Source organism: Culex quinquefasciatus, chromosome 3, assembly GCF_015732765.1.
Source record: "Culex quinquefasciatus strain JHB chromosome 3, VPISU_Cqui_1.0_pri_paternal, whole genome shotgun sequence".
NCBI lineage: Eukaryota > Metazoa > Arthropoda > Insecta > Diptera > Culicidae > Culex > Culex quinquefasciatus.
Window position 1 is genome coordinate 80,363,641 of NC_051863.1, and position 26,478 is coordinate 80,390,118.

Sequence of the window (26,478 nt, forward strand, 5' to 3'; positions counted from 1 at the left end):
ATTCCCAAATAACTATATAAAAATATCTTAAATACCAAATATTTCCGACATTTTAAAATTATACAAAAGTACTCAAATCTGTTTTAATAACACAAAGACAAAGTTTCATAGCAATTTGTCCTTAATAATTTGTTAGACTGACAAAGCCAAAAATCATCTTATAAAATACTACTAAAAACAGATTTTTGAAATTCCACCAAATGTTTTACAGTAAAAATTGTGTAAGTCCAGACTCGATTATCCGAAGTTTCGATTATCCGAAATATTATCGAGTCTGGACTATATTATTATTTTTATGGCGCACATCAAGTAGAGCTTTTTGCACCACGCTTTTCGGATTTAAGTATCTTAAAAATTATGGGAACTATCGATATGATTTTTATTCATCCCCTGAAGTACTGTCTACAAAACAAATAAAGCAGATTTTTACAATTTTTACAATCATATTGTTGAAGGGTTAAATCCGTAAGTTTGACAATTTTGAAATAAGAAGGCAACAACTTCCTTGGCTGCTGTGCAACCTTAAGTTGATATTGAAATATATAATAAAATTAAACGGATGAATTTAGTCAATTGTTTATTGTGCTTATGGAATTCAATACTTATTGAAATAAGATTTCAAAAATCATACGGCTGAGTAAATTTTCTATTGACACGCGAAATTGATCGGAATATTGCAGCTTATCAAACATTTGTTTTTTAAATCGTGGTTGCATTTCCCCCCAGTTGGCCCCGATGGCATTTTACGAGACGAGATTTGTCGGAATGAGGAAGTAAATGGCCCAGGCTTAACCAACTCACTGCCAAAGGTCGTCAGTTCGAATCCCGGGGAGGATGGGAGCTTAGGTGGAAAAAGAGGTTTGGATTACCTCACTGTTTTAAGCCTTCAGACATCTTGTTTTGCCATAGCCATAGCGCCAAGTCTACATCATGACCTTGAACAATTTATTTTATTTAAAAAAGCAAGTTCACCGAAGAAAAATATCATGGAATACTCAACAGAAGAAAATAAAACCAAAGCCTAGTAGCTTGAGTCTATTACACAAAATAGTATAATATTCTAATAGAGAAAAGTATACATTGAATTCATTAAAGAGGAATTTGTCGAATTTTAACTAAACTTGAAATATTTTCCCGGTTTGTCAGTCAAATTCCCGAGTTTTTCCCGGTTTTCTCCCGATGGAATAAATTCCCGGGTTTTTCCCGGTTTTCCCGGTTTTTTCCCGAGGTGGCCACCCTGTAATAACGGAAATCAATTTTCTGCGATAACATCAAAACAGATTCATACTTCGTTTTCAAGACATTAGGCGGTCTCTTTGTTTGAATCTTCAGAATTCCTCGTTGATGAAGTAAGTGAACACGTGTCGGTTGTTACGGATCACCGACGGAACCAAAGGTCTCCATTTACAACCGGAGAAGCATGTGGCGAATGGCCATAGAAAGTGATGCTAGATAGTTCACAGCTTAAATATTGCCTCCGGAGGTCAAAGTTATGTTTCCTTTGTGCGGTTGTTTCAGGGAAAAAAACATTTAACGCTAAATATTGGTTTGGTGAAGAACTGTTTAACTGCAATAACTATTATTTCAATGTCTATTGAATCAAATTCCCAAATTGTATTGTTTTGCCTACAGCTAGCTGAAATTTCAAGACCATTCGTACACCCTAACAAGAGTTGCTTATCTATTTGACAAGTTTGTCAGTAAATCCTTTCAATTTTTTTCAAATTTCGAAATTGCGAAACACGTAACAAACTCGATTTTTTCAGCATTCTTCGTATTGATCCAACTTGACAGAGCATTGAAAATGTATGACTCGTGATGTAAAAATCAAGTTTTGCAATGAGCTGAACACAAATTTGTTTTGCAATTCCGAAAACACCCTTTGAATTGTATTACTTTAGTGAACGTTTGTATCATCGCTTGATTGTTATTTACCATCAAGATTAAGCACTAAAAAGTTGAATTTCAGCACATAAATGGATCTAAAAAGTACTTTTCAGAACTGTTATTATGGCGATGGAAAGTAATCAGAGAATGACAAAAAAGTAGGTGAGCAATTCTCTACACAGCAAAAAATCCGTTGGTAAAATCGCCAGCAAAAGCATGCACATTACCTTCGTTAAAATAAACAATAAACACTTAACACACACTGCATGTACAATTTTTGCAACACACAAAAAAAAGTTGCAACCGACGGGATTCAAACCCAGCACCAACAGTAAGGACTGGCGCCTTAGCCCACTCAGCCATCAGAGCGATGAAAATCTGAAAGGATAAACGCATATATGAGCTTGACATTTCGGTCAAGTAGGTTTCCCATACTGATGGGCTACATATTTCAGAGTGTAAAGTCACATAAATTTGCATAAAATAATGCAATATTTATTTTACACCCAGGCCTTTTACACGCAGCTGGTTTGCTACTTTTTTAACTGTGTACGAAATCGGTCTTTTTTCTTCAATTTTAATTTTTGTATTTTTTAATCCGACTGAAACTTTTTTGGTGCCCAAAGAAGCCATTTTGCATCATTAGTTGCCCATATAATTTTCCATACAAATTTGACAGCTGTCCATACAAAAATGATATATGAAAATTCAAAAATCTGTATCTTTTGAAGGATTTTTTTGATCGATTTGGTGTCTTCGACAAAGTTGTAGGTATGGATACGGACTACACTGGAAAAAAAAATGATACACGGTAAAAAATGGTGATTTTTTTATTCAACTCTTTATCACTAAAACTTGATTTGCAAAAAAAACACTATTTTTGATTTATTTTATTTTTTGATATGTTTTAGAGGACATAAAATGCCAACTTTTCAGAAATTTTCAGGTTGTGCAAAAAATCATTGACCAAGTTATGAATTTTTTAATCAATATTGATTTTTTCAAAAAATCGAAACTTTGGTCGCAAAAAATTTTCAACTTTATTTTTCGATGTAAAATTGAATTTGCAATCAAAAAGTACTTTAGTGAAATTGTGATAAAGTGCACCGTTTTCAAGTTATAGCTATTTTTATGTAATTTTTTTCGAAATAGTCGCAGTTTTTCCTGTTTGCCCACTTTTGAAAAAAATAATTTTGAAAAGCTGAGAAAATTCTCTATATTTTGCTTCTTCGGACTTTGTTGATACGACCTTTAGTTGCTGAGATATTGCAATGCAATGGTTTAAAAACAGGAAAATTTATGTTTTCTAAGTCTCACCCAAACAGCCCACCATTTTTCAATGTCGATATCTCAGCAACTAATCGTCCGATTTTCAAAGTCGAAATATGAAACATTTGTGAAATTTTCTGATCTTTTCGAAAACAATATTTTCAAAAATTTCAAATCAAGACTAACATTTTAAAAGGGCGTAATATTGAATGTTTGGCCCTTTTGAAGTCGTAGAGCTCTCTGTCATTTTACTAAGTAATACACAGTAAAAAGGAATTATAAATTTGGTGTCATTATGGAAGGCTGGATATTACCTCTTTCATGATGTAAAAAGTGACATTACACCAGAAAAGTGATAAAATTACATATTTTCAGAGGTAATATTACACATTTTATCTGACATAAAAGATGAACCTCTTCCCAGATTGTAACATTACCATGGTTTTTTTACTGTGTAGAATATTAATGTAATAGTTGGACTTGTAACAATTTTTTACCATTGAAATTGGCAGCAAGGTGTGTTACTCCCTACAGTTTAGAGATCACAGCGCTTCTTTTTCCTGAGAAGATATGTTTTTTGAAAAAAATATGTTCTATTGAAGTAAAAACTTATTTCGAATGATCAAATATCTACGTTTTGACTACTTAGGAGGAAATATTTTTGTAATGGGAATAGACCAATCATCATCCGAGGAGATAACATTGAACTTTGCCTTGTAAGCAACTTATTCTGATATTAGACACACTGTGTGCGACACTATGTAAAACAAGATGATATAGGTATCCCTGCGTGAAAGACAGCCGTTTGCATTGCTCGTTCACGTTGCGTTTCCCCAGAAGTGTGCGGTTGTGTGTTTGTGTGCAGGTGTGTGTATCCATTCGGGTGTTGTAAAATTTACTTCAAATAGGATTAAATTTCTCAATTTTTCAGAAATGCCACTTTATAAATTAATTTGAAATTTTTACGATATCTTTGAATACCAGACGCATGTAGACCAGATTTATGGGATACATTTGATAAATAATCATTTGCTTACACGGTGGAACAAGTCATATTTGGGATTCTGGATCAGTATTCAAAAAAGAACAATCCCTACAATCTCGCACAATAAATGTTTATTTTGTAACACCCTAGTGTACATCTTTCCGAACTGCTGAGTTGCCAGCACTCTAATATAATCAGCAGAGCATGTTTTTTCACTTTTCTTCACTGTTCCCCGTGCTGCCGTTGCAATGTAACCCAATCCGTGTCCCACCGGTCGGTTTGTAAAGCAAATAAATAAACTCCAAGTGATATATTTGGATGTAATCATATCTCCTCGCTTGAAAGTGCAATCTGCAGGTTGAATGAAAAAAACGACGTATTTGCATCAGAGCTAAAGCCCTACGCGCACTCTATCTTTTTTTACCTTTCAGATACATCTTCTTTAATGTACGCATAAAAAAGTCATTCCGCCACTTGACATGTACAAATTAAGAGACGTTTAATTAATTCCCGACCATTGTGAATCAATCAAAGTTCTTATCTGCGCAGCGCGTACGCGCAGCTTTGCTTGAAGTGTGTTTTGCTCGTTTTAATGGTTTAACCAGCCAGAGCGGAGTTAAGCCGAGGTGCAAGATTTCACACTCTACCTTCACAGCTAACTACACATGATATCTTTCTCCCTCAACCTCCAGTACTTTAGTGTAGTAGTTGCTCGCGCCGCGACTCTGGCCTCTGTTCACCCAGGTTATGTCAGCCGCGGAAACTGACGAGGGCAGATTCGCCTGCAATATCTGCCAGGAATGTTAATCCTTTTATTTTCAAATCACAACTGCACCACACCGACTGCCTTGCGGTGTGTTTACTGTACCACTTTACTACGTACTTAATTTGCTTTTTGCATGCCATAACGTTTTGGTACCGGGATTATTTATAAATTGTATAGCAAATAGCACTTCAGTCTTTCACATATTATTGCTATTGAGATATCAATTTTGACTAATTCACAGTACTTTCAATGATCTTTCAATGATTCATTGCATTGGATAAATTTAAACAATATTAAAATAACTGAACAAAGATGAATTTAGTTGAGAAAAAGAAAACAATGTAGGGTATTTTAACCATTAGTGGACCCCCTAGTAGAGCCGAAGCACATTTTTCGCAAATTTTCAATGTTTTAAGCACTTTTTCATAACCCTTTGAACAAAATAATGGAATCTGGAGTGTTTTGAACAATTTTGAGTATTTGTTTCATCAGTTTTTTGGTTTTGAGCAGAAAAATAGCCATTTGAAAAAAAATGTTTTTGCCTGTTATGGACCCCCTTTTCCTATAGTGGACCCGGGTCCATAATCCGATTGTGGACCCGGGTCCACTATAGGCAAACTGTTATTTTTATACCTAATTTAACCGATATTTGATGTTTTGATGCATTGTGTAGGTCTAATGATAGATATAATGAATAAAAGATGGATTTTGCTCACTTTTCATCATGAACAAATATGTTTTGTTAACAAATTTGGCTTTAAACAACAAAAAAACCTCACAGACATTTAAACACATTTATTTCCGAAAAAGATCAGAGAAAACGTTTCAAAAACCACTGTAAACATACAAATAATTTAAAAAAGTAATTTTGATGCAATTTTTTCATATTAATTACATAAATGATTGACCGAAACTAAACAATAGATTTGTTTACAGTTGCTGATAAAACCACGCATGTTTATTTAAAAATAATGTTTTGTTATTGATTTATTATTATAAAATATCATTTCAAACTGCAACTATGATGCTTCAGTAAAGTACCGTAATCTGGGGTGAATCGGGACTACAGTCTGAATAGGGACAGCAGTTTTTAGACCACTTAAAGCTTTTAAATTTGGAAATGCATGTACACATTTTGTTGGTCTGAGTCTGTTCTAACCGAAACCAACCAGAAAAATCACAATATTGTGCTCCAACATGGTTAAAACTGCTGTCCCAATCCGCTCCATGTGTCCCGATTGACCCCAGATTACGGTACCATTAACTAAAGTTTTGATTAATTATAAATTCTTTCGGCTTCAGCATATTTGGTACTTTTAACATGAAACAGCTAAATTTATACTCAAAATTGAAAAAAAAAGTTTAGGTTGATTACAACAAGCATTTATTGTATGTTTAAGAGAAACTTTTGCTTAAATACACAGTTTTCTTTATTTTTGTAAGTTAAATTAACAGGGGTCCATTTTTGGAAAAGTTTAGATTTTCGTTGTCCTATATTGGACCCCCCTAATTTTTGCTCGAAAATGAGCAGTTCTTCGCTTTATTTTAGTAAATTTTCTTAAACTTACATTATTTCGACCTGCTGAAGTTGAATTATCAGTCAAAAAATGATTGGATAGAAAATTCAATCATAAAATATAAATGCAGTTTTGTTGTGAAAATGCTAGTGGCCATGGCTGATTTCAGATGTCGAACTCAAATCACTTATTTTGCCAAAACGGACAACTCAATGTCAGTCAACATTGTTTTAATTGATGCTGAACATGCCAAATTTTGAATTTGAAAATTTCGATGTATAATACCGTTTATTTTTTGTTGCTATCATTATTGTTTTCTTCGAATCTTACATTTTTTGAATACTTAAGATTGAACTAGTTTAAAATGCATTTTAAATAACTTTTTGCATTCAGATGTTGAGATAATGACTCTATCTTTAGCTTGTTATTTTATTAATTTTGCTGGCTTAATAAAATTTGAGAAATAAAATGAAATCCTATCAATGTCACCCCGGATCACGGTATGTAATTTTAGAATAGCAATAATATAGCATGCGTGTAACCATGATTATTTGATTCGTTATTTCTAGTAGGCATTTGTGGGAGAGAGGAAAATTCAAATTCAAAAAAAGATACAAATCACCCTAACATACCACATTGCACAACTAATTCGCCGGCCTGCGGCGAATAAGTCATGCAAATCAGTTCGTTTGGCGTCCCTTCCCTAAGAAGCAAATCCAGTGAAGTGGTTTTGAAACACAGTGAAAGTGCGGTGACTTATTGTTGCAATTAGCATTATACGGAGTCCTTCGTGTGAGCTAAACGCTGCCGCCGCCAAGTCTCACTTTCAGACAGCGAGAAATCAGCGAAACTCCAAAACTCTCAAATCCAAGTATTCAAACAGGCCCGCAAACGAGATCGCGCAAGAGTGCCAAGAAGGTAGGGTAGCATTAAGTGTATAGGGGTACCTCTAGCATGCAAACTAATCTCGTTAATTTTATTAAAGGGCTCTGGAATCATAATTCAATCTTTTTATGCACATTCCGTTCTCGCTCTCGAGTTCAATTTTTGCCACCATCGCGGTGACGGGTCGTACGGGGGTCGTCCATTCATTCTGCAACCACGAAATCACATTACTCGCATTGTGCTGTCTTCGACGAACTGGTGGCGTGTTGTATGGTCAGCCCTTCATTATTTGCAACGTATGCAGTTGACACGTTTGTCTACCACGTTTTGTTTCTATTAACTGCTCACATTCGCAAATTTGCTATGCGGTAGTGGCTTGTTTGGCAAATTTATGGACGCGAACGAAAAGTTTTGTGGCGCACGATGACAAATTGACACTGTGCTTACTGCACGCAACGCAAGTTAGGGTCGGTTTGAAAGTTTGCTAAAAATAGTCAACACATTACTTACCGAATTAAAACAAGCTTGCATTAAGTAATATAATTTTTCGATTAAAAAAATCTATTAAATAAGATTCAAAATCGATACGTTAAATCAAAAATATGTTTAAAATGAGTAAAAAAGCTATATGAATTCTAAAAGCTTTGACTATACATGATGATAGTTAGTTGTTCCGTCCAGATTGCCAAACAAATTAGGTATATTATAATTTAATTTTGGTCAATTTGTGTAGAGCTTCCAGTTTTCCAGTAGCGCTTCGTGGCGCGGTGGTTAGCGGCTTCGGCTGCCGATCCCTAAATTGCTATGGGGCGCGGGTTCGATTCCCGCCTTATCCTCCTGGCCTTCTATCGGATGGGGAAGTAAAACGTCGGTCCATTTGCGTAAAAGAGGTTTTGGGTGACTCACCACACATAACCTTCGGACGCCTACCCTGATAGACTGAAGTCCCGCGGTCGTGCGATTTGAAGCGCTATCTGGTCGAAGTCGATTGAGTCCTGCTTCGAGCGTTTGTCGTGCGTTTTGATCGAATGTCAGAGAAGCGACATCTAGTGCGTGCAAAATTCTCAGCAGGCGTTAAAAAAATTATGACAGATACGTTTCTATTGCGGTTTCCAAGTTCCTCAATCCAGTGAAAAAAAGTTAATTGTGAAAATTATTGATTCTTGCACTGTAACTTGGATTTGGCCCGCACTTTTCTCTCGCAATTTTGACAACAAAATTTCCGAAAACTAGGCAACCAGCAGTTGTTTATTTACATTTCCAGTCGCAGTTTCCACCAAACTGGACATTCGCACTTTAAAGTTCGAAGTCCAAGTTAGTGAGAATTGCGCAATATGTTCCAGATTCAGAAGCATGGCGGGATTTACCAGACATACAAATAAAAGAGGTTCATTCAGATTATGCTTCTCATAACACTTCAGTAAAACAAACCATTATTTCAGATAAAGATGATAAATGCTGGCTTCGGCTCATGGGACAAACAATGGCCGCTAAGAAAAAACCAAAGATGAGTTCCGGCTCCAACAAGAAACACCAAGAAACTCAAAAGCCACCCTTGCAAAAGTATGAAAAACAATTGTTTGTACCCCGTTTGACAAGAATAATAAACAGTACGAGTTTGCATATGAAACTTCTTTTAGTTGCCTGATATATGGCCTCGCGGTGTTAATCAAGCTTTCATAGCATGCTAAGGAAAATTTGATGCTTTTTGAGGGAAATTCGTTGATTCCGAAGACGTCGGATGTTTTGCCGATGCGCCAGCTCTAGGTACAACGAATCCATATGCTCTCTTCGGGAAAAGTGTTCTCCAGACCATTCCCAGACCTGTAGGAGCGTTTGAACAAAAAGTCTAAATTTCCCAAAGTAATTCCCATGTAAACTTTAACCGTGATGCACGCAGCCAGTTTACAACCAAATGCGCTGATATTTGGCATGAGGAACATGCCCTACAAGAGGAACCATTCTAAAACCTGATCGTAGAACTTTTTGAAAAACGTAATCACGCTAATCCCCATACTTATAACATCCGATTGTACAAGTTTTTTTTTAATTAAAAAAAGAACTCTCCACTATGTACATATTTTCTACGTGAAATTTTGCTATCGTTTAGTCAAACTCGTTTTCAAAAAGCTTCCAAAAACTTTACATGAAATTATAACGGGCGAAATGATGTGTCGAAATTGGGAGCAGAGGCATAAGTTGGTTGGTTTCCGCTTGTCAGGCAGAGCCAGCCAGTCACCAACGACCCATCTGATTGAACCGTTAAGGTGCGCGAAAGGTCACCTAAACATTTTATGAGCCTATAAAAGTTGATGAGAAGAATTGTGTCTCTAAATGTGTTGAAGCTTGTAGTTTATAACGAATAAAGGCGTATCGAAATATTTTTTGGTAAGAGTTGAAATGCATTTTTTTTATTCATTTGCGCGACCAGAAGAAAGTTAATTTTTCTTATGATGTGATATGAACTGACCATAAAGCAACACAAAATATGATCACAAACAACATATCATGTCAATTAGTTAAAGTTTTGCAATATTATGAAAACTACCGATCTCGTACCCTCAAACGATGTGATCAATTTAGGAAAAAGGCAAGCGGAACGACGCCACATGTAACCTTCGTGTAGAACAGCACGCTGGGCTTTGCGCAAGTCAACCAAAGACTTATAATCATCTCTTTATCTCCTCTGCCGTGAGAGTGTATGCAAATTTACAGTAGGTTTGTGTGTGCGCGCGCTGATTTAGACTTTAATGTCTTTCTTCCATTTATAGATTTTACTTTATTGTCAAATCTATACGAACGGAAAATAAATTAAGCCAATAAATTGTGCTCCGATCTGTGCTCTTTCGCGTTACCAAGTCGGCTGGAAGGACTTGGCCTTTAACTAGAGCGTCCAATTTCCCGTCCCGGGAAAAAAATTCCCGGGAATTCCCGGGATTTCCCGGAAAAAAATATTTCCCGTTTCCCGGGAAATTTGTAAATTTCCCGGGAATTCCCGAAATACAAATGGAAGTATACATTTTCCTACCTTTTTGGCACCAATAATTAGAGAACCTTATTTGATTTTATTCATTTCAATTTAATGTTCATATTGAACTATGTCGGTTAATTTCATGCTAAGTTTTAATTCAGATAATATTTATTCCTAAAGCATTCACAATTGTTTGGTTATATGTTGGGCAACACAAATTACGCTATTATGGCATGAATATTGCCTTTTTTTTCGACAATTTATTTTAACGACTTTTTTTGTTATATCATTTGAAAATATCATTTTTGTTTACCTTGACCAAATTTGATGAAAATTTAATTGGTAGGATTAAATTTTTCAAAAAGGTTTGTTCTAGAAGAATTTGTTTAAAAGTATTCAAGATATAATCGGTAAATTTAAAATATGAAAAAATATCGTTGAATTTCAACCACTTTTACACTATGAAAATTATTTTAATCTAATTAATTTATTAGGACATTTAACCATATAACTAAAATCGTTCCATAAATGGAACCATGAAAAATCTTATGAAGTTTACCCAAAGAATCCAACCATTATTTCAAAAACTCGCTTCAATTTTTGTAAAACTGTGAGTTTGGTATCAAGAAACAGTGATAATCTATTTGTTCACAAGTTGAAAATACTTGTTCTGAAATAAGTAATTTGCCATAAGAAACATTATTTCTACATGATATTTTTTTTTTTTGTTTCAACGTTATGGTCACTGAGACAAATTTAAAAGCAATTTTATTTTTGTGGGGCACTGTCCAAACACTTTGATTAAAAAAATACTTTTTAACAAAAAAATAATAATAATATTTTGTTGATTTGGTACGATTTGAAAGACAGCATAAAAAATAAAAAAAAACTTATACTATCTTCTCATAGCTTCATGATTTTTTACAAGCATTCAAGCCATTCATTGATCCTCACACTGATTTTGGACATTAATGATGCCGTTCTATACAATTATGTTGCAAAATATTAACCAGAAACAGGATCAGAATAATTTTCGTCATATTTCAAATTTCCCGGGAATTCCCGGGATTTCCCGGGAAATTTGTTGAAAATTTCCCGTTTCCCGGGAATTTTGTAACCCCGGGAAATTGGACGCTCTACCTTTAACGGTTGCTCACCGCTTCACGCAGCGTATCGCGGCTTACCAGAGCTGAGCATTTACAGCAGATATATACTAGACTTTGCCATGGAATAAGAGCAGTGTTTGGTATACTTAGACGTTATGATGGAAATATCAATTTTAATCAGTTAACAATTTTTTTACTATCACATTCTTTATTCTATTCTCTAGAGTTCTCTCTTAATTTAGGCAAAACTAAGCATCGAAAATTTTCAAAAAATCAAAAGATTTTTAAATCAACACAAACATGCTTAAAATGATTCAAAACGCATGGTTTCAGCTGATTGCACTTAAGAGCGAGTTTTTCACCAATGCGTAATAGGTCGTATCGAGGTGCTCCGATTTGGATGAAACTTTCAGCGTTTGTTTGTCTATACATGAGATAAACTCATGCCAAATATGACCCTCTACGACAAAGTGAAGTGGGGTAAAACGGGCTTCGAAGTTTGAGGTCCAAAAAACCTAAAAAATCTTAAAATTGCTCGCATTTCCGTAAAACTTCATCAATTCCAACTCTCGTAGATGCATTTGAAAGGTCTTTCGAAGCACATCAAAATGGGCCATAGACATCCAGGATCGGTTTGACTTTTTCTCATAACTTTTGCTAATTACTGTTAAAAATTGATTTTTTTTAAACCTAAATATCTTTTTGCAACAGCCTCCAACACCCATACTCCTACAGGTCAAAAGATAGGTAATTTCATGGACTATAAGCCTACGGTATTAACTTTTTGCCAAACGCAGTTTTTCTCATAGTTTTTCGATTTTTCTACAACAAACATTTTACAACGTTAGTTTTTGCCCTGTAGGCCTCCATAGCGGCACTTTTTGGTTTCAATTTTGTCATATGCGGAATCCTCGGACAATTTCACGTTAGTTAGAAGTATTGGAGTGATAAATTTGATTTAAAAAATAATTAAATAAAACATTTTTGAAAAAAGAAATTGATTTTATTTACCCAGCGATCAATGCGTCAAATGCTGTATCAAGTAGGCGAAAACCTGTTTTACCCCTAATCCAACAAATTGTTAAAAACATTTTATTTTATTCTAAATGTCAATTTTTCCAATCAAATTTACAACTCCAATACTTCTAACTTACGTGAAATTTTCTGAGGATTCCAAATATGACAAAATTGAGACCAAAAAGTGCCGCTATGGAGGCCTACAGGGAAAAAACTAACGTTGTAAAATTTTGTTGTAGAAAAATCGAAAAATTATGAGAAAAACTGCAATTGGCCAAAAAATTAATACCGTAGGCTTCTAGTCCATGAAATTACCTATCTTTTGACCTGTAGGAGTATGGGTGTTGGAGGCTGTTGCAAAAAGATATTGAGGTTTTAAAAAAATCAATTTTTAACAAGAATTTGCAAAAGCTATGAGAAAAAGTCAAATCGATCCTGAATGTCTTTGGCCCATTTTGAAGTGCTTCAAAAGACCATTCAAATGCATCTACGAAAGTTGGAATTGATGAAGTTTTACGGAAATGCGAGCAATTTTAAGATTTTTGATGTTTTGAACCTCAAACTTCGAAGCCCGTTTTACCTCACTTCCCATTGTCGTAGAGGGCTCATATTTGGCATGAGTTCATCTCATGTATAGACAAACAAACGCTGAAAGTTTCATCCAAATCGGAGCACCTCGATACGACCTCTAGAACAAACCGAATTTGCAAACACTGCCTCTTAAATTATTTCTGTTGAAATTTTGAAGAGGGGCTTATGTGCGATTTATTTCACATAATCACATTGTAAATGAGTGATGGAAAAAATATAATGTAATGATTTTTGCACCAAAATATCATAGAGTATAGTGACCGTCAGTATAGCATGCGAGTTTTCCTTTACTCTCTTCTCGTCCACGCGAGCTTACCACTGATTCTTTTGTTTTCCAGAAAACTACAATGGAAGAGCATACAAGGGGGGGAATTTGGAACCTACAACAAATTACGTCACGATGAATGTTGTCGCTGGCGATACTGGTTTTGTGACGGGTTTAATGGAAAAAAAATGTTGAGAGCGTTAGGAAGAGACCGGCAATTTTTAGTGTTGAAAATATCAGAACGGAAAAGGGCCGAGATATTAGGGACATGAGTTTTCCGACATGATAATTACGCTGAGAATTTGCATTCCAGCAACTTTATTTTGTGTTTGAAAAAAAGTTAACGATCGCAATTGAAAAAAATATTGCAGAGAATGCCTGAAACTAAAAAAAAGTCAGTCATTCAAGAGACTTGCCAAGTACGGTGCAGTTTAGCGGTTGTAATAAAATAGAAATAAATAGAATTGGCAATAAAATCTGCAAATAAAATAAACATCCCATCACGAGAAGCATGTCGGCTAACCGAAGGATAAAAAGCAGAGCATCTGATTGGCACAAAAGGGAACAAAAAGATCAGAAACATGTCTTTCATTATAGGAAAAAAAGCGAAGTGCACGAACAGAACAACTTCTGCGGTATGCAAAACGGTTCCATGGCTGTTATAGTGACATGAGGGTATGAGGTCTAATTATAAGACAAGTTTTTTTTTTAATTCAATAAATCGTCACCTTTGTGCTGTCTTGACCCTCCTTCATATGAGTTTGTTCAGACTTACGTCAAGAAAGCACGATGGCGATGAAATTGAACTGAGTCGAACTTATGTCACATCACCCTACCGACGTAATAAGCTCTGATTTTATCTGAATGATTTTCGCTCAGCATGACCAGATTAGGCATGGCTCTGGATCACAGCCGTTGCGGTGCCTCGTAAGAAGAAGATAGAAGACGGGAAAATTTACATCTTTGGAAACATAACGGCAGGTGTACTTATCCAATTAGAGTGATAGCATTTTAAGCACTATTGGCACTTTCTGGATAGGGTCACAAGCGATTGCTTGTAAATCATTTTATAACACTATATTAAGAAGCAAAGTGCTCTTAGAAATGATTATTGAATTTCGTTTTGTGTAATTTGGTGCACTCACTCTTATAATACAAATCAGTACTTAATCATTACTGATAGCAAGGTTTTATTTAGAAACCAGTTCTAACTGGCTACACTATATGTGCGACTTAAATGTATGCTAATTTAATATTAGTGTGTGTTTGTGGAATGATGAACAAAAATACATCAACCGCAAAACCAGTTTTCTTTATTGTTATTATTTTTTTAACATCATCTCTTCATGCGCTTTGCCTGTCGATGTTCCAGTTTTTTTGCTCGTCACAGAACTATTCCCATGTTTCCATCAGCGATGTTGACTGGTATCGAGCTTTTTTAACGTTTTTGATTTCCATTTTGGCAGATTATGACGCGCGCAGCTTTCCGATTGATATCGTACAAGTTTGCAAGAATTTGATCATGCTTTGCTTGTCATTCAGTGGGTGAAACTCGATCCCCAAAGGTTGTGTGAAACTGTTGACTACGCAAATCAATGTCAATGTTTCTCCCTCTCTTTTTTGATTACCACTTTGCCGAACCATCCATTCGGCTTTCCATTCTTGCTTTTTATTTGCTCAATGAATGTATACCGGTATCTTTTGCTACTAAGCTAATTTGTCAATGTCTATGATATTAAAATTATTAGATATACATTTTGATGTAAGAGAAATATTTCCTTCTTTTATTTCTCATTTGATTTTGTATGGTACGGTTTTACTACATATTGCAAATTGTAACAGAAAAAAATGCAAAATTTCAATGAATGTTCAAAATGCTTAAACTGAGTAAGCAGCTGTTTCGTGATTTGAAGCAAAATTAATCAAAATCTTAAACATATGCTTCTAACCCTACCATTAAACAGCCCTAAAAACCATAAATCATAATTCAAAATGTAAACAACCACACAGCATAATTTGTTGTTTGCGCGGCCTAGCCACCTTTGCATCGTGCTTCTTTGCCCCATGGTATGTTCTGTCCGATTTGGCCAGCCTCCCAACGTGAAACTGTCATTAAACTGTCGGCCTTGCTTTAGCAGGTTCATTTTTTCAATTACCGCACTAAAATAGCCCGACTAGGCAACTTAGTTAGTATAGGAGGAGCAAAAAAGCATGAAGCATTCTGATTGCTTCTCAAGGCAAAATCGTTGGCGAACTTTTCAGTTGTTGAATTTTACAAATAAATCAGTACGACTGAAATTGACTGAATGCACTCACCAACGAACAGCATGAGATTGTCTGCCGGTTTTCCAAGCGGTGCACAGTGGGAAAAATCGAGGCAAAAAACGGACTTAATTGATGCCGGTCAATTAGAACTTTCAACCAAGACTTTTCTTATGTGAAAAATTCCAAGGAATCGATTGGTGATGGTGAGAATCCGCGGAAATTTGCGCAAGGCCCGTTTAAGGCCGATTTACCCTATTTTTTGCTGTTTTTATTAGTTTTAAATGTGTTGCTGAAATGTTCAATATTTTAACATAACTTTTTCTTAAGTGAAAAGTTCCTAGAAATCGATTGGTGATTGTAAGAACTCGCCTAAAAGGTCAATTTACCCTATTTTTTCTTTTTTTTCTTAGTTTCGTATATTTAGCTGAAATGTTCAGTACTTTGACAAACTCTTTCTTAAGTAAAAATTCAAAGGAATCGATTGGGGATAGTGAGAACTAGGCTTAGTGATTTTTCACGCTAAAAAATTGCCAATTTCACGGGGACCTTAATTTTACAACACCAAATTTCACGGAAATTTCGCGGAACGTGAAAAATGTTAAAATAACTATCAAAATCTTATGTTAAACATACAGAAACTAAATTTTTTGCTTAATTATACATTGTATTCAATAAAAATAAAAATTCCTAACGTTCAACGTGGCAATAAAAAAAACTTTTAGTAATTTAAAAAAATCCACTTGGTTTATGGTTGGGCTCTATATCTACTTTGAAACTAAAATGTAGGGCATGCAAATTACCATTAATTGAGCTGCTTTTTTAATGTTCGACTAATATAGCTAAACAGTTTTCGCTGATTTGTTACTTTTTTATCCTTTACATTTTATTGAAATTCATATCAAAGCCATATTCAACAAAACAACTTTAACTTTTTTATGACATTTTGCCCAGTTGACATATTTTTAGAGTTTTCATCACTTTTCAAAAACTAAATTTAAAATCGATAGGCAAAAGTAATTTAATCTGTAACGAAATCTTCAAAATTTTCTTCAAAATCCGAACAAAAAACAATTTTTTTTTTAATTTCCACGGGAGCCATCACCCCAAGTATTTAAATATCGTGAAAATTAAACAGGTGAAATTTTCTTAAAGGTGACTTTAAAGATAGAAAAAAACCGAATAGAAAAAAACCAACTAATAAATATTAATTTAATGTTGAATAACCAAGCATGAATCTTTTAACATGTTTCAAAATTAATGAAAATATTGCTAAATTAGTTAAGTTTCCTAAGTAAAATTTATGAAATAAACAAAAAACAAAAAATAAACAAAGAGCAATCTATTTTCTCAATATGTTTCTTTGCTCTGATGAATTAGAATTTTTCTATCTGTTTTTTTTTGCTCCTCCGTTTACTCATTGACCGGAGGAAAAGGGAAAGACGACTTCTTTCACTGAATGTTACTTTAAAAAAAAAATGGTTTGCTTTTAATTGATTGAATTGAATTGATTGATTGAAATCAATAAAATTTAAAGAAAAAAAACTGTGCAATCTTTAAAAAAAATATCACAATTCACTTGTTTAATCGAATTTAACATGTTTCGGTTGAAAAAGACAGAGTTTGTAAAAAAATACGTGAATATTTTTTTTTCTTTGACTGATTTTTGTTAACATCGTTTAAGTTTTCGCAGCATTCACTTCTTAGTAAATGTTGTATCAATTTCATGTTAATGTTGGTTTTGCTAACATTTTTTTAAATGGTTCATATCACATATTTCAATTGAAAACTAATAAAATTTAAGTCTTTTATGAATGAAATTTTGATTATATTTTTATTTTTTCATGTCACATTTTTCAATTGAAAACCAATAAAATTTAAGTCTTTTATGAATGAAATTTTGATTACATTATTATTTTAAGGAATTGGTCTGAAAAAAATTGACAAATTTCACGGGATTTCACGGAAATCTTCAAATTTCACGAATTTCACGCTGTCCGCGAAATCGTGAAAATTCACTAACCCTAGTGAGAACCATCAAAATGTACCTTTATATAATTTCGATGAAGTAGAGAAGAGAGAAGAAAAAGTTGAGTCGTTTTTAGCATTTAGCAACATATTTGAAACCAATAAAAACAGTAAACAAATAGAGTAAATCGGCCTAAAACGGGCTTGTGCAAATTTCCGCGGATTCTCACCACCATCAATCGATTCCTCGGAATTTTTCACATAAGAAAATTCTTGGTTGAAAGTTTTAATTGACCGGCATCAATTAAGTCCGTTTTTTGCCTCGATTTTTCCCACTGTGCGGTGTAATGCGTTGTCTGATCTGCGTTAGGGTGATAAGAGATTTTTTTAGACAATACACAGGTTATGTTTTATGGTACTATACAAAAATCGTTATCAGAAATTATATTTAAGAAAAATTAAAATGTTCGATCACAAAATATTTAAATTTTCATTTAAAACGTAACACCCTATTTTAAACCATGTCAGACAAGGGATCCGGTCTGTCTAACAAAATAAAGCTCACGGCATGTATCTGTAATGAGACAGATACCTTAAATCCATCTTCAATGTTTAGTCAACTGAAATAACTCCCCAGAGAGTTGACTGAGGACGATATATTTTTATCAATTCACTTTCATAGTTTGCTGTAGAGAAGAAAAAAGTATGTATCAAATTACAAGCATGTTTGCAACAATCACATTGCGAATACCTGTTTAGCTTTAATTTACCAGAATCTTGTTTAGAACTCACAAAAATATATAAATCTAGAGTTTTTATTTTGAAAAGATCCTATAAGATATTGTGTTTCATATATTCATAGGACCTTTAAAACAAAACCTCTGGAAGTGTACAAAGTATACTTCCGTAGAACCACTTCGTATGACACTTTGCCTAAAATGAAAATTTTAATTATTATATACCGTTTCTCTTTCTTTACAGCACGAATTCGGCGAGAGGAATTTGTGAGATCGCAACCCGGGAAGATGCGTTGGAAATATGACCAACCAATTTGATCCACACGAAGTGGCACGCGGTATGCGAGCATCGAGTAACTGCCAAAAATTCACCGAAGGGGCACAGCAACGATGGAACAGGTTAGCTTCTTGGATGAAAACAGAAATTTCGAAGTATTTGCGAAGAAAATAATGGAAAAAACTCCATCGGCTAATTGAAACAAACAAATAAAAATCCAATTAAATTTAGAATTTTTATGGGAAAAAACCATTGAGCAGTTCTCTGAGAAATCGATCTTTTTTTGAATTTTAATTTTTGTATTTTTTTATCAGGCTGAAACTTTTTTGGTGCCTTCGGTATGCCCAAAGAAGCCATTTTCCATCATTAGTTTGTCCATATAAATTTCCATACAGATTTGGCAGCTGTCCATACAAAAATGATGTATGAAAATTCAAAAATCTGCATCTTTTGAAGGAATTTTTTGATCGATTTGGTGTCTTCGACAAAGTTGTAGGTATGGATAAGGACTACACTGAAAAAAATGATACACGGTAAAAAAATTGGTGATTTTTAATTTAACTTTTTGTCACTACAACTTGATTTGCAAAAAAAAACACTATTTTTATTTTTTTTAATTCTTTGATATGTTTTAGAGGACATAAAATGCCAACTTTTCAGAAATTTCCAGGTTGTGCAAAACATCTTTGACCGAGTTATGAATTTTCGAGTCAATACTGATTTTTTTCAAAAAATCGAAATATTGGTCGCACAAATTTTTCAACTTCATTTTTCGATGTAAAATCAAATTTGCAATCAAAAAGTACTGGGATGAAATTTTCATAAAGTGCACCGTTTTCAAGTTATAGCCATTTACAGGTAAACTTTTTGAAAATAGCCGCAGTTTTCCATTTTTTTTAAATAAGTGCACATGTTTGCCAACTTCTGAAAAAAATATTTTTGAAAGGCTGAGAAAATTCTATATATTTTGCTTTTTTGAACTTTGTTGATACGACCTTTACTGCCCATGATCGCATAAATGTCCCATATGCATTTTCATCGTTTTTGAGTTAACGATGCAGTTTGGTTCAAAATTGTGTGCTCTTTCAGAAAAGCATATAACATCCAGTACTTTGTTCTAGAAATCAGGAGGAAATCCAGTTTTTTTCACGAAAACTTAACACGTAGCCTTGTGTGTGGGACAAACTTCAAATGCGTTTTTCTCAGCTTGCTGTTTTTGCATATGGGACATTTATGTGAACATGGGCAGTTTAGTTGCTGAGATATTGCAATGCAAAGGTTTAAAAAGTAGGAAAATGATGTTTTCTAAGTCTCACCCAAACAACCCACCATTTTCTAACGTCGATATCTCAGCAACTTATGGTCCGATTTTCAATGTTAAAATATGAAACATTCGTGAAATTTTCCGATCTTTCCGAAAACAATACTTTTAAAATTTTCAAATCAAGACTAACATTTCAAAAGGGCCAAACATTCAATATTACGCCTTTTTGAAATGTTAGTCTTGACTTAAAAAAATATTTTTTTCGGAAAGATCGGAAAATTTCGCGAATGTTTCATATTTTAACATTGAAAATCGGACCATAAGTTGCTGAGATATCGACGTTAACAGTGGGGAGGCATCGATTGCATTATTGTTACAAAATCATCATGTTACGTTATTTTGAATAGTCCAAATTGTTACAGGAACATCAAAAATTGAAATTTTATACTTTAAAGTATGTTTCTGAGCCAAAACTTGAGTGAATACTCTGCCACGTGTTCACCGTCTGACATGGGACGTCGTAATTTTCAGCTAGCCGTCATAGCATACTAAGGACAATGCGTACATTTGAAGGGTGAATCGTTGATTCTGGAGACACTGGACGTCGATCCAATGCGCACCTTGGGGACAGAATGGACAACCCTAATTCCTTCTGGAATTTGTTCATTGGACCACCTGTCTTTATTCCGAGTGAATCCATGTTGTCCCCAGACCTGTAGGAACGATTGAACGAAAAGCATAAAAATCCCATAGTAGTTTACATGTAAACTTTAAACCGCTGGGGACAGGCCAATTCTCAACCAAATGGGCTGATATTTGGCATGAGAGTCCCAATGGGTATCCTCTACAAGGGGAACCTCGGTTTGCCTGGTTCTGAGAACTTTTTTGTTTGGATGAAACACCCTATTGTCCACGCTCCGTGCAAAAAAGATTTGTTTTGTATGTGAATTGCCCACGAGGGGGGAGAAAGGGGGGGGGGGGAGAGGGTTGAGATTTCGAAAAAGTGTCCAAGGGGCTTATGGATGGTCCCTTTCGAGATTTTTTGACATGTTTTACATGACAAAAATCCGCAACTTTTGTTCGCCGAGTTATGAATTTTTGAAAAAATGGTGATTTTTGAAATAAATGGCAATCATTTTTTACCTCATTTTTTATGTAGATTTCAATTTGCAATCGAAAAGTACCCTACAGATTTTTGAATAAAGTGTTTCGATTTCAAGATATAGCCACCAAAAATTTGATTGATTTCAGCGAAATATTTGCAGTTTTCGATTTTTAAAAATAGTGACCTTGAGTGACCATTATTGAAAATATGTTTTATTTTTTTATAAAATTGTCTAAGAAACACTATAGATTGGACCTCTTGTTGCTGAGATACAGCGTCTGAAAAAAAGGAAACAGGAAAATTGAAGTTTCCAAACAACCCTCCATTTTCTAATGGAAATATCACATTTGTAAAATGTACCGCTACATATGTGATTTTTCCCTATCTTAATGTGGGTGTCAGGTTGAGATGCGGGTTTTTTAAAATGTTGTATTTGTAGAATTTAGGATTTTAACATTTTTTTAAACTATTTATCATCTTTTTATACTTTGCATTTAGTTGTTTAGGGACAAAATTAGGAATAGTAAATTTAGCAATTCTATCAGAATCAGTGATTTTCATTCAAGGAGCATAAAAACCATTCTGATTTGTCAAAATTTCCATAGAGTCCCGATCAATCAATAGTGAAATGATATCTAATCTAATCTAATCTAATCAGACCCTAGCGCAGCCAATCTTTCGAAGGGATCCTGGAGAGTGCCTTAGGTTAGATGACGCCTAGCACTCTTCTTGTCATTTATTAACATGTGTAGTGCGCCATTGCATCGGAATGCATTGACACAACACAAGCGTTAAAGCGGCCAGGCCTACTGCGTCAATCAATAGTGAAATGATATCGGACTAAATTCGTTGATCTGTTGAACTAACGGTTGTCGGATATGGGACCATCCATAAACCACGTGGACACTTTTTTGAAAATCTCAACCCCCTCCCCCCCCTCGTGGACAATTGTCCATACAAAAAAATCTGGAGCGTGGACAATCGCCAGACCCCCCCCCTAAAGTGTCCACGTGGTTTATGGATGGTTCCTTATGATTGTATCAGCCATTGTTGCGAATCGAGGATCTACTGGAATTCTGACGATCGAAAGGTCGTCTCTTTTTCAATTAGCGACTTTTAAAATATTATGAACTGTTAATCTTTCTTTTTTTGGTTTTTAAAAGAAGCCAGACAGGTTTTAAAAGAAACGTACTAGAATTGTTGGCTATTAATTGAAATTTCGGGGATTTGAAATGAGAGTAGCTTTCGGATAGGTTACTTTAATTCTTTTATTCAATTCAAGTTAAGTAGTTATCCGGACTTATATGAATATGAATAATTGAACATTTTGACTTATGAATAACACACAACTGTGCATTTATTTTAGAGTCAAATCCATACAGCTTCAGTTTATTTAGTCGAAGTGTACTTATTCATTGGCAGATCTGATTCTAATTGTAATGTACGACAAGACTACTGACGGACGTGACAGGACGAGGGCCCAGTTTAAAAGTTTCGACATCAACGATGTACGGCTGGATCACCCTCCAAAATATATTTATTTTTAATGTTTAAGCAACAATCTCCCAATTATACAGTAACGCAGATTACCCCTCTCGAAAAGTATCCTCATGGTCAGAGTATTGCATACACTCTAGGCGCATTTCGCGCGAAAAATTCTAAAAGCTTTTCATCTCGTTTTTCTTCCCTCGCAGGGCAATACCGGAGGCGGACTACATCCAACTGGGCACGTTGCGCTACGGCGTACGCCTGTCCAATCCGAACCTGCTCAACATGGGCGCGCCGCCGAACGCCGCCCACGGAGCGAATGGAAGCAACGGCGTCAAACAGCACTCCCAAACGCCACCAACCGGAAGCAGCGTGCCGCCGAGTGTGGGAGGAGGCGCCAGCAGCAGCGGCAATAGCAGTAACAGCGTTGGCTCGAACAAAAGTTGCTGCTGCATCGGTTCCGGCGGTGAGATTGAGATGCCCTGGAACAGCAGCTACGCACGAACTCGCTTACCTGTGCCAAATAGTTTGTGTAAGTTTTGCGCGCTTTTCCGAGTTGTGGAAGGTGGAAAAATAAAACATTCAGTTTGGTACTAACATCGGAAAACAAACTTGTGCATGTGTGTATTGGTGATATATTTCGGTAGTATTTTTTGGGGGATACTATACCCACATGTTCACACTCTCGTGGGTGAGAGAAAATAAAGAAAATTAGGTGAATGTTCCGAGCCGAGAGTAGAGTAGCTGAGTGGAAAATCATTCGCCAGGCGGTTGCGCGGTCAGTACGCGCACAGCAAAACACTCAAGAACAGGGTGCTTCGTTACGGGTTCAATTAGGATTCGTGAAAGTTAGACAAGATTAATAGGTTTAATACAATTGCTGATGTGGACTTGCTGTGTTCAAGCTTAGTAACAGTGGAATAATTTATGGTCTAATTGGCTTCTTCGTGTTGGGTAAGGAATCAAAATCCACTTTGTCAGAGTAGGTGAACGATGAATGAAATTTTCACATCCACTTTGGTGAACTAACACCAATATATTATTACCTTTCACACTGCACACAAGCACGAAACGATGAAAATTCAAATTTTCGTTCTCTATCTTTCCAGCTAAGAATAGAAAATCGTCGCCCTCAACATCGGCATCATCAACGTCTTCTTCGTCATCCGCGCATCAGCGACTGCATCAAGCTCAGATCTCGATTGGTCCACAACAAGGAACCAGAGGAAAGTTACAATACAATAACGGATTACCAGCGTCGTCGATTCCCCCAGCAAACAAGCGTACTAATAACAACAGTACTGGTAGTACTGCAAGTGTAGATAAACAGAATACCAATCGCGAGACCTCGCCAGCATCCACCACAACTGTTTGTTGTTACAGTAACAACTTTGGCAGTGCTTCCAACAAAAATGCTAAGAATAATAATCTAGTTAAAGTGAGCAACAAGTACTCGGATAGCAAAAGACTGAAAATAGTGAATAATAAGGGCGAGTACAAGGGTACGACAGCACAGGAAGATAATGACCGTCGAACTACGAGTGCAAATCGGAATGGTAACTCGCGAAATCTGAACGAAAAATGGTCGGGTAGTTTCGAGTATGGCGCCGCCGCCAGTAACGCACAGGAGCAGCGAAACTTTTCATCGTTGGTCTGCAGCAGTCGGAAAGATGCTCACAGGGGCAGCGTCGAAGGCGTCGTGAAGCAAAACGATGGTGATGATTTAAATTTAAACTTCAGAGACGCACAGCAGTCAAAAGAGCCGCGTTTAAAAGATGTGAACATAAATAATTTCAAGAGAAAGAATATTTCGTCCGATGTGTATTTTGGACCAAATTCAAGTGTAGGTCGTACGAGAAATAATAACGAGAATAATATTAGGAATAATACCACCACCGGCGTGGCTGGTGATATTTGTACGGACGAGTTGTCCTCATCGCCGTCGTTGTCGCCTAGGTCACCATCACCGCTGCCATTACCACCACCATCAGTAGTGGAACCGTGGTTGTTTGATGAGTGTGTGCGGCAAACACCACCAATTACGCCAGATTCACCACATTTGAGTGCACTTAGTCAGAACAACAACACTCAGCGTGACACGGGCCCACCATCGACTGATTTTCCACCAAAGAACTCATTGCAACGGCCGTTCAGTGATCCAGAAAGCGCCGGATTGTACTACGAGGATCGCAACGGTAATTCGGAACAACGAAAATGTTCGCTACCAGTCATCAGCCGTACGGCAAGCATCGACCAGTCGCAACTCCAACGGAAGTTTTCCGCTGACAATACCCGCGTGAAAAGCAACCCCCCGCCAGATGGTGCGATAATTTGCCATTTTACACCGAAACTACAGTCCACCGATCGAACCGACGCACAAACCCGCTTGCAGTCCTTAAGCAGGTATTGTGCGAAGAATTTGGATCCCAAACCAGGCCCGAACATCGCGGAAGAAGCTGCTCTGGAAGATTTGATTTTCATCGACTCGTCGGACATTTCAACGACTAGCGAAGATATTATAACTGTGATCAACGAGGAAGATTATCACGATTTTCATAAGTTCCCATCAGTACCGAAAATTGAATGTGCCTTGGTGGAAAACTTGTACCAGAGTGTTTGTGATAGTCGTCGAATACCCAACAGTTGCTCGTCCGACGAGCTCAGCAGTGTGTGTAGTGGCAGTGAGTCGGCACCAACGTTAGCAGCAGCCGGGTCCGGCGATGATGCAAAACGAAATTTTAATACGATCAAGTACAAACAGCACGATGTAGTGAAGATTCCTTCATGCTATGACGGAAATCAAACCAATCGCAGTGCAACTCCAACCAATAGTGAACAGCAGTATGTAACCGCCAGTGATAGTAACAACAATAACCGACGCACTAGAAGTGCGGGTGAAGAGCTTAAATATAATTCATCTAATAATAGCTACGGGAATATCGACGTATCAGGTGGTGAAACGAAGACGATCTCAAACAACCGAAACTCGACACAGCTGAAATTCAACAATCTATCGCCGGACAATTCCTCGAGCAGTTTGAATTGTTTTGGAAAAAGCCAGCTGTATGCGAAATCATCAACGGAAAAGTTGGTATGTAGAGGGTGTCTTATGTAAGACCATTCGTCACAAAAAAAAATAAAAGGGATATTGACATTTTTAAACGTTCAAGGTTAATCCACTTTGCTAATGATAGTTAACTGTCTATTCTATTAGAACAAATATATATGTTGATAACTTGCCTTATCAATTTCGTTCAAATAGTGTTAAGGTTGTGCTTTGCAAACACACAAAATTGAGTCAAGAACACAAAAAAATGGTAATGCATCATAATATGACCATAACAGATCCTCTCATTTCGATTTAAATTTGAAAACTGCACTGCATTCCTGTTGCAATTTGTTCGAAAAGAACGGGTCCATTTGTCGTTTACGTTATTTTTCTTCATGAATAAAGATGCCAAAAGCAATCGAGCAACCCATCGTCGCATGGCCGAATGGCTTTTCTAAAAAGTTTGTATGGAGAATTAGGGCGGTTCTTCACCTTAGTATACAACAAAAATTGCATGCAATATGTACATGGACCGAACAGCACTGATTCTCCATACAAACATTGGAGTAAAGCCATTCGGCCTAAATATTTTTGAAAAATTAAAAGTGCACTTGTTTCTGAGGACTCCAAAGTTCAAGAGTACATTATGAATTGAAACCCTATTTTATAAATTTGAACCGCTTCGCAGAAACTTGGTTCGGCTAATTGTGTGTGTGTGTGTGCAACCAACCAAACGGGACCACGCGGTCGCTTCTTACAAATTGAGTTGTTTCCATGTATTTTTAGATCTTCATTCTATACATACAAATAACTCGCATAGGCATTTGGAAGGTGTTAGCTCTGCCGAGCTTTGGTGACCCATTTCTACGCTGGCTAGCCGAGCGCGAGGTCCTTCAGCTTTTATCGACAAGCCCCGCCCTGAAGAACGTTTGCACCAATCGGGTTCAAACGTTATTTAGAACTTCCGAACCCTTGTCAAATGGACAAGGACCCAGCGCGTATATAGTTTGATAGTAACAGTATTCCTAATTCCAGGCGTCGTTCACCAAGCCGTGATGGCCTTGTGGTT

General features: G+C 36.0%; 1 protein-coding gene across 1 annotated transcript in view; it reads left to right on the forward strand.

Annotated features, from left to right (window-relative positions):
• Positions 1–26,478, forward strand: part of LOC6042781 — a 67,673-nt gene that overhangs the window by 22,247 nt on the left and 18,948 nt on the right. The window contains 3 exon segments of the mRNA XM_038263989.1: positions 18,471–18,625; positions 22,567–22,892; positions 23,470–25,451. Coding sequence (XP_038119917.1) covers positions 18,528–18,625; positions 22,567–22,892; positions 23,470–25,451 — 2,406 coding nt within the window. The 5' untranslated portion in view covers positions 18,471–18,527.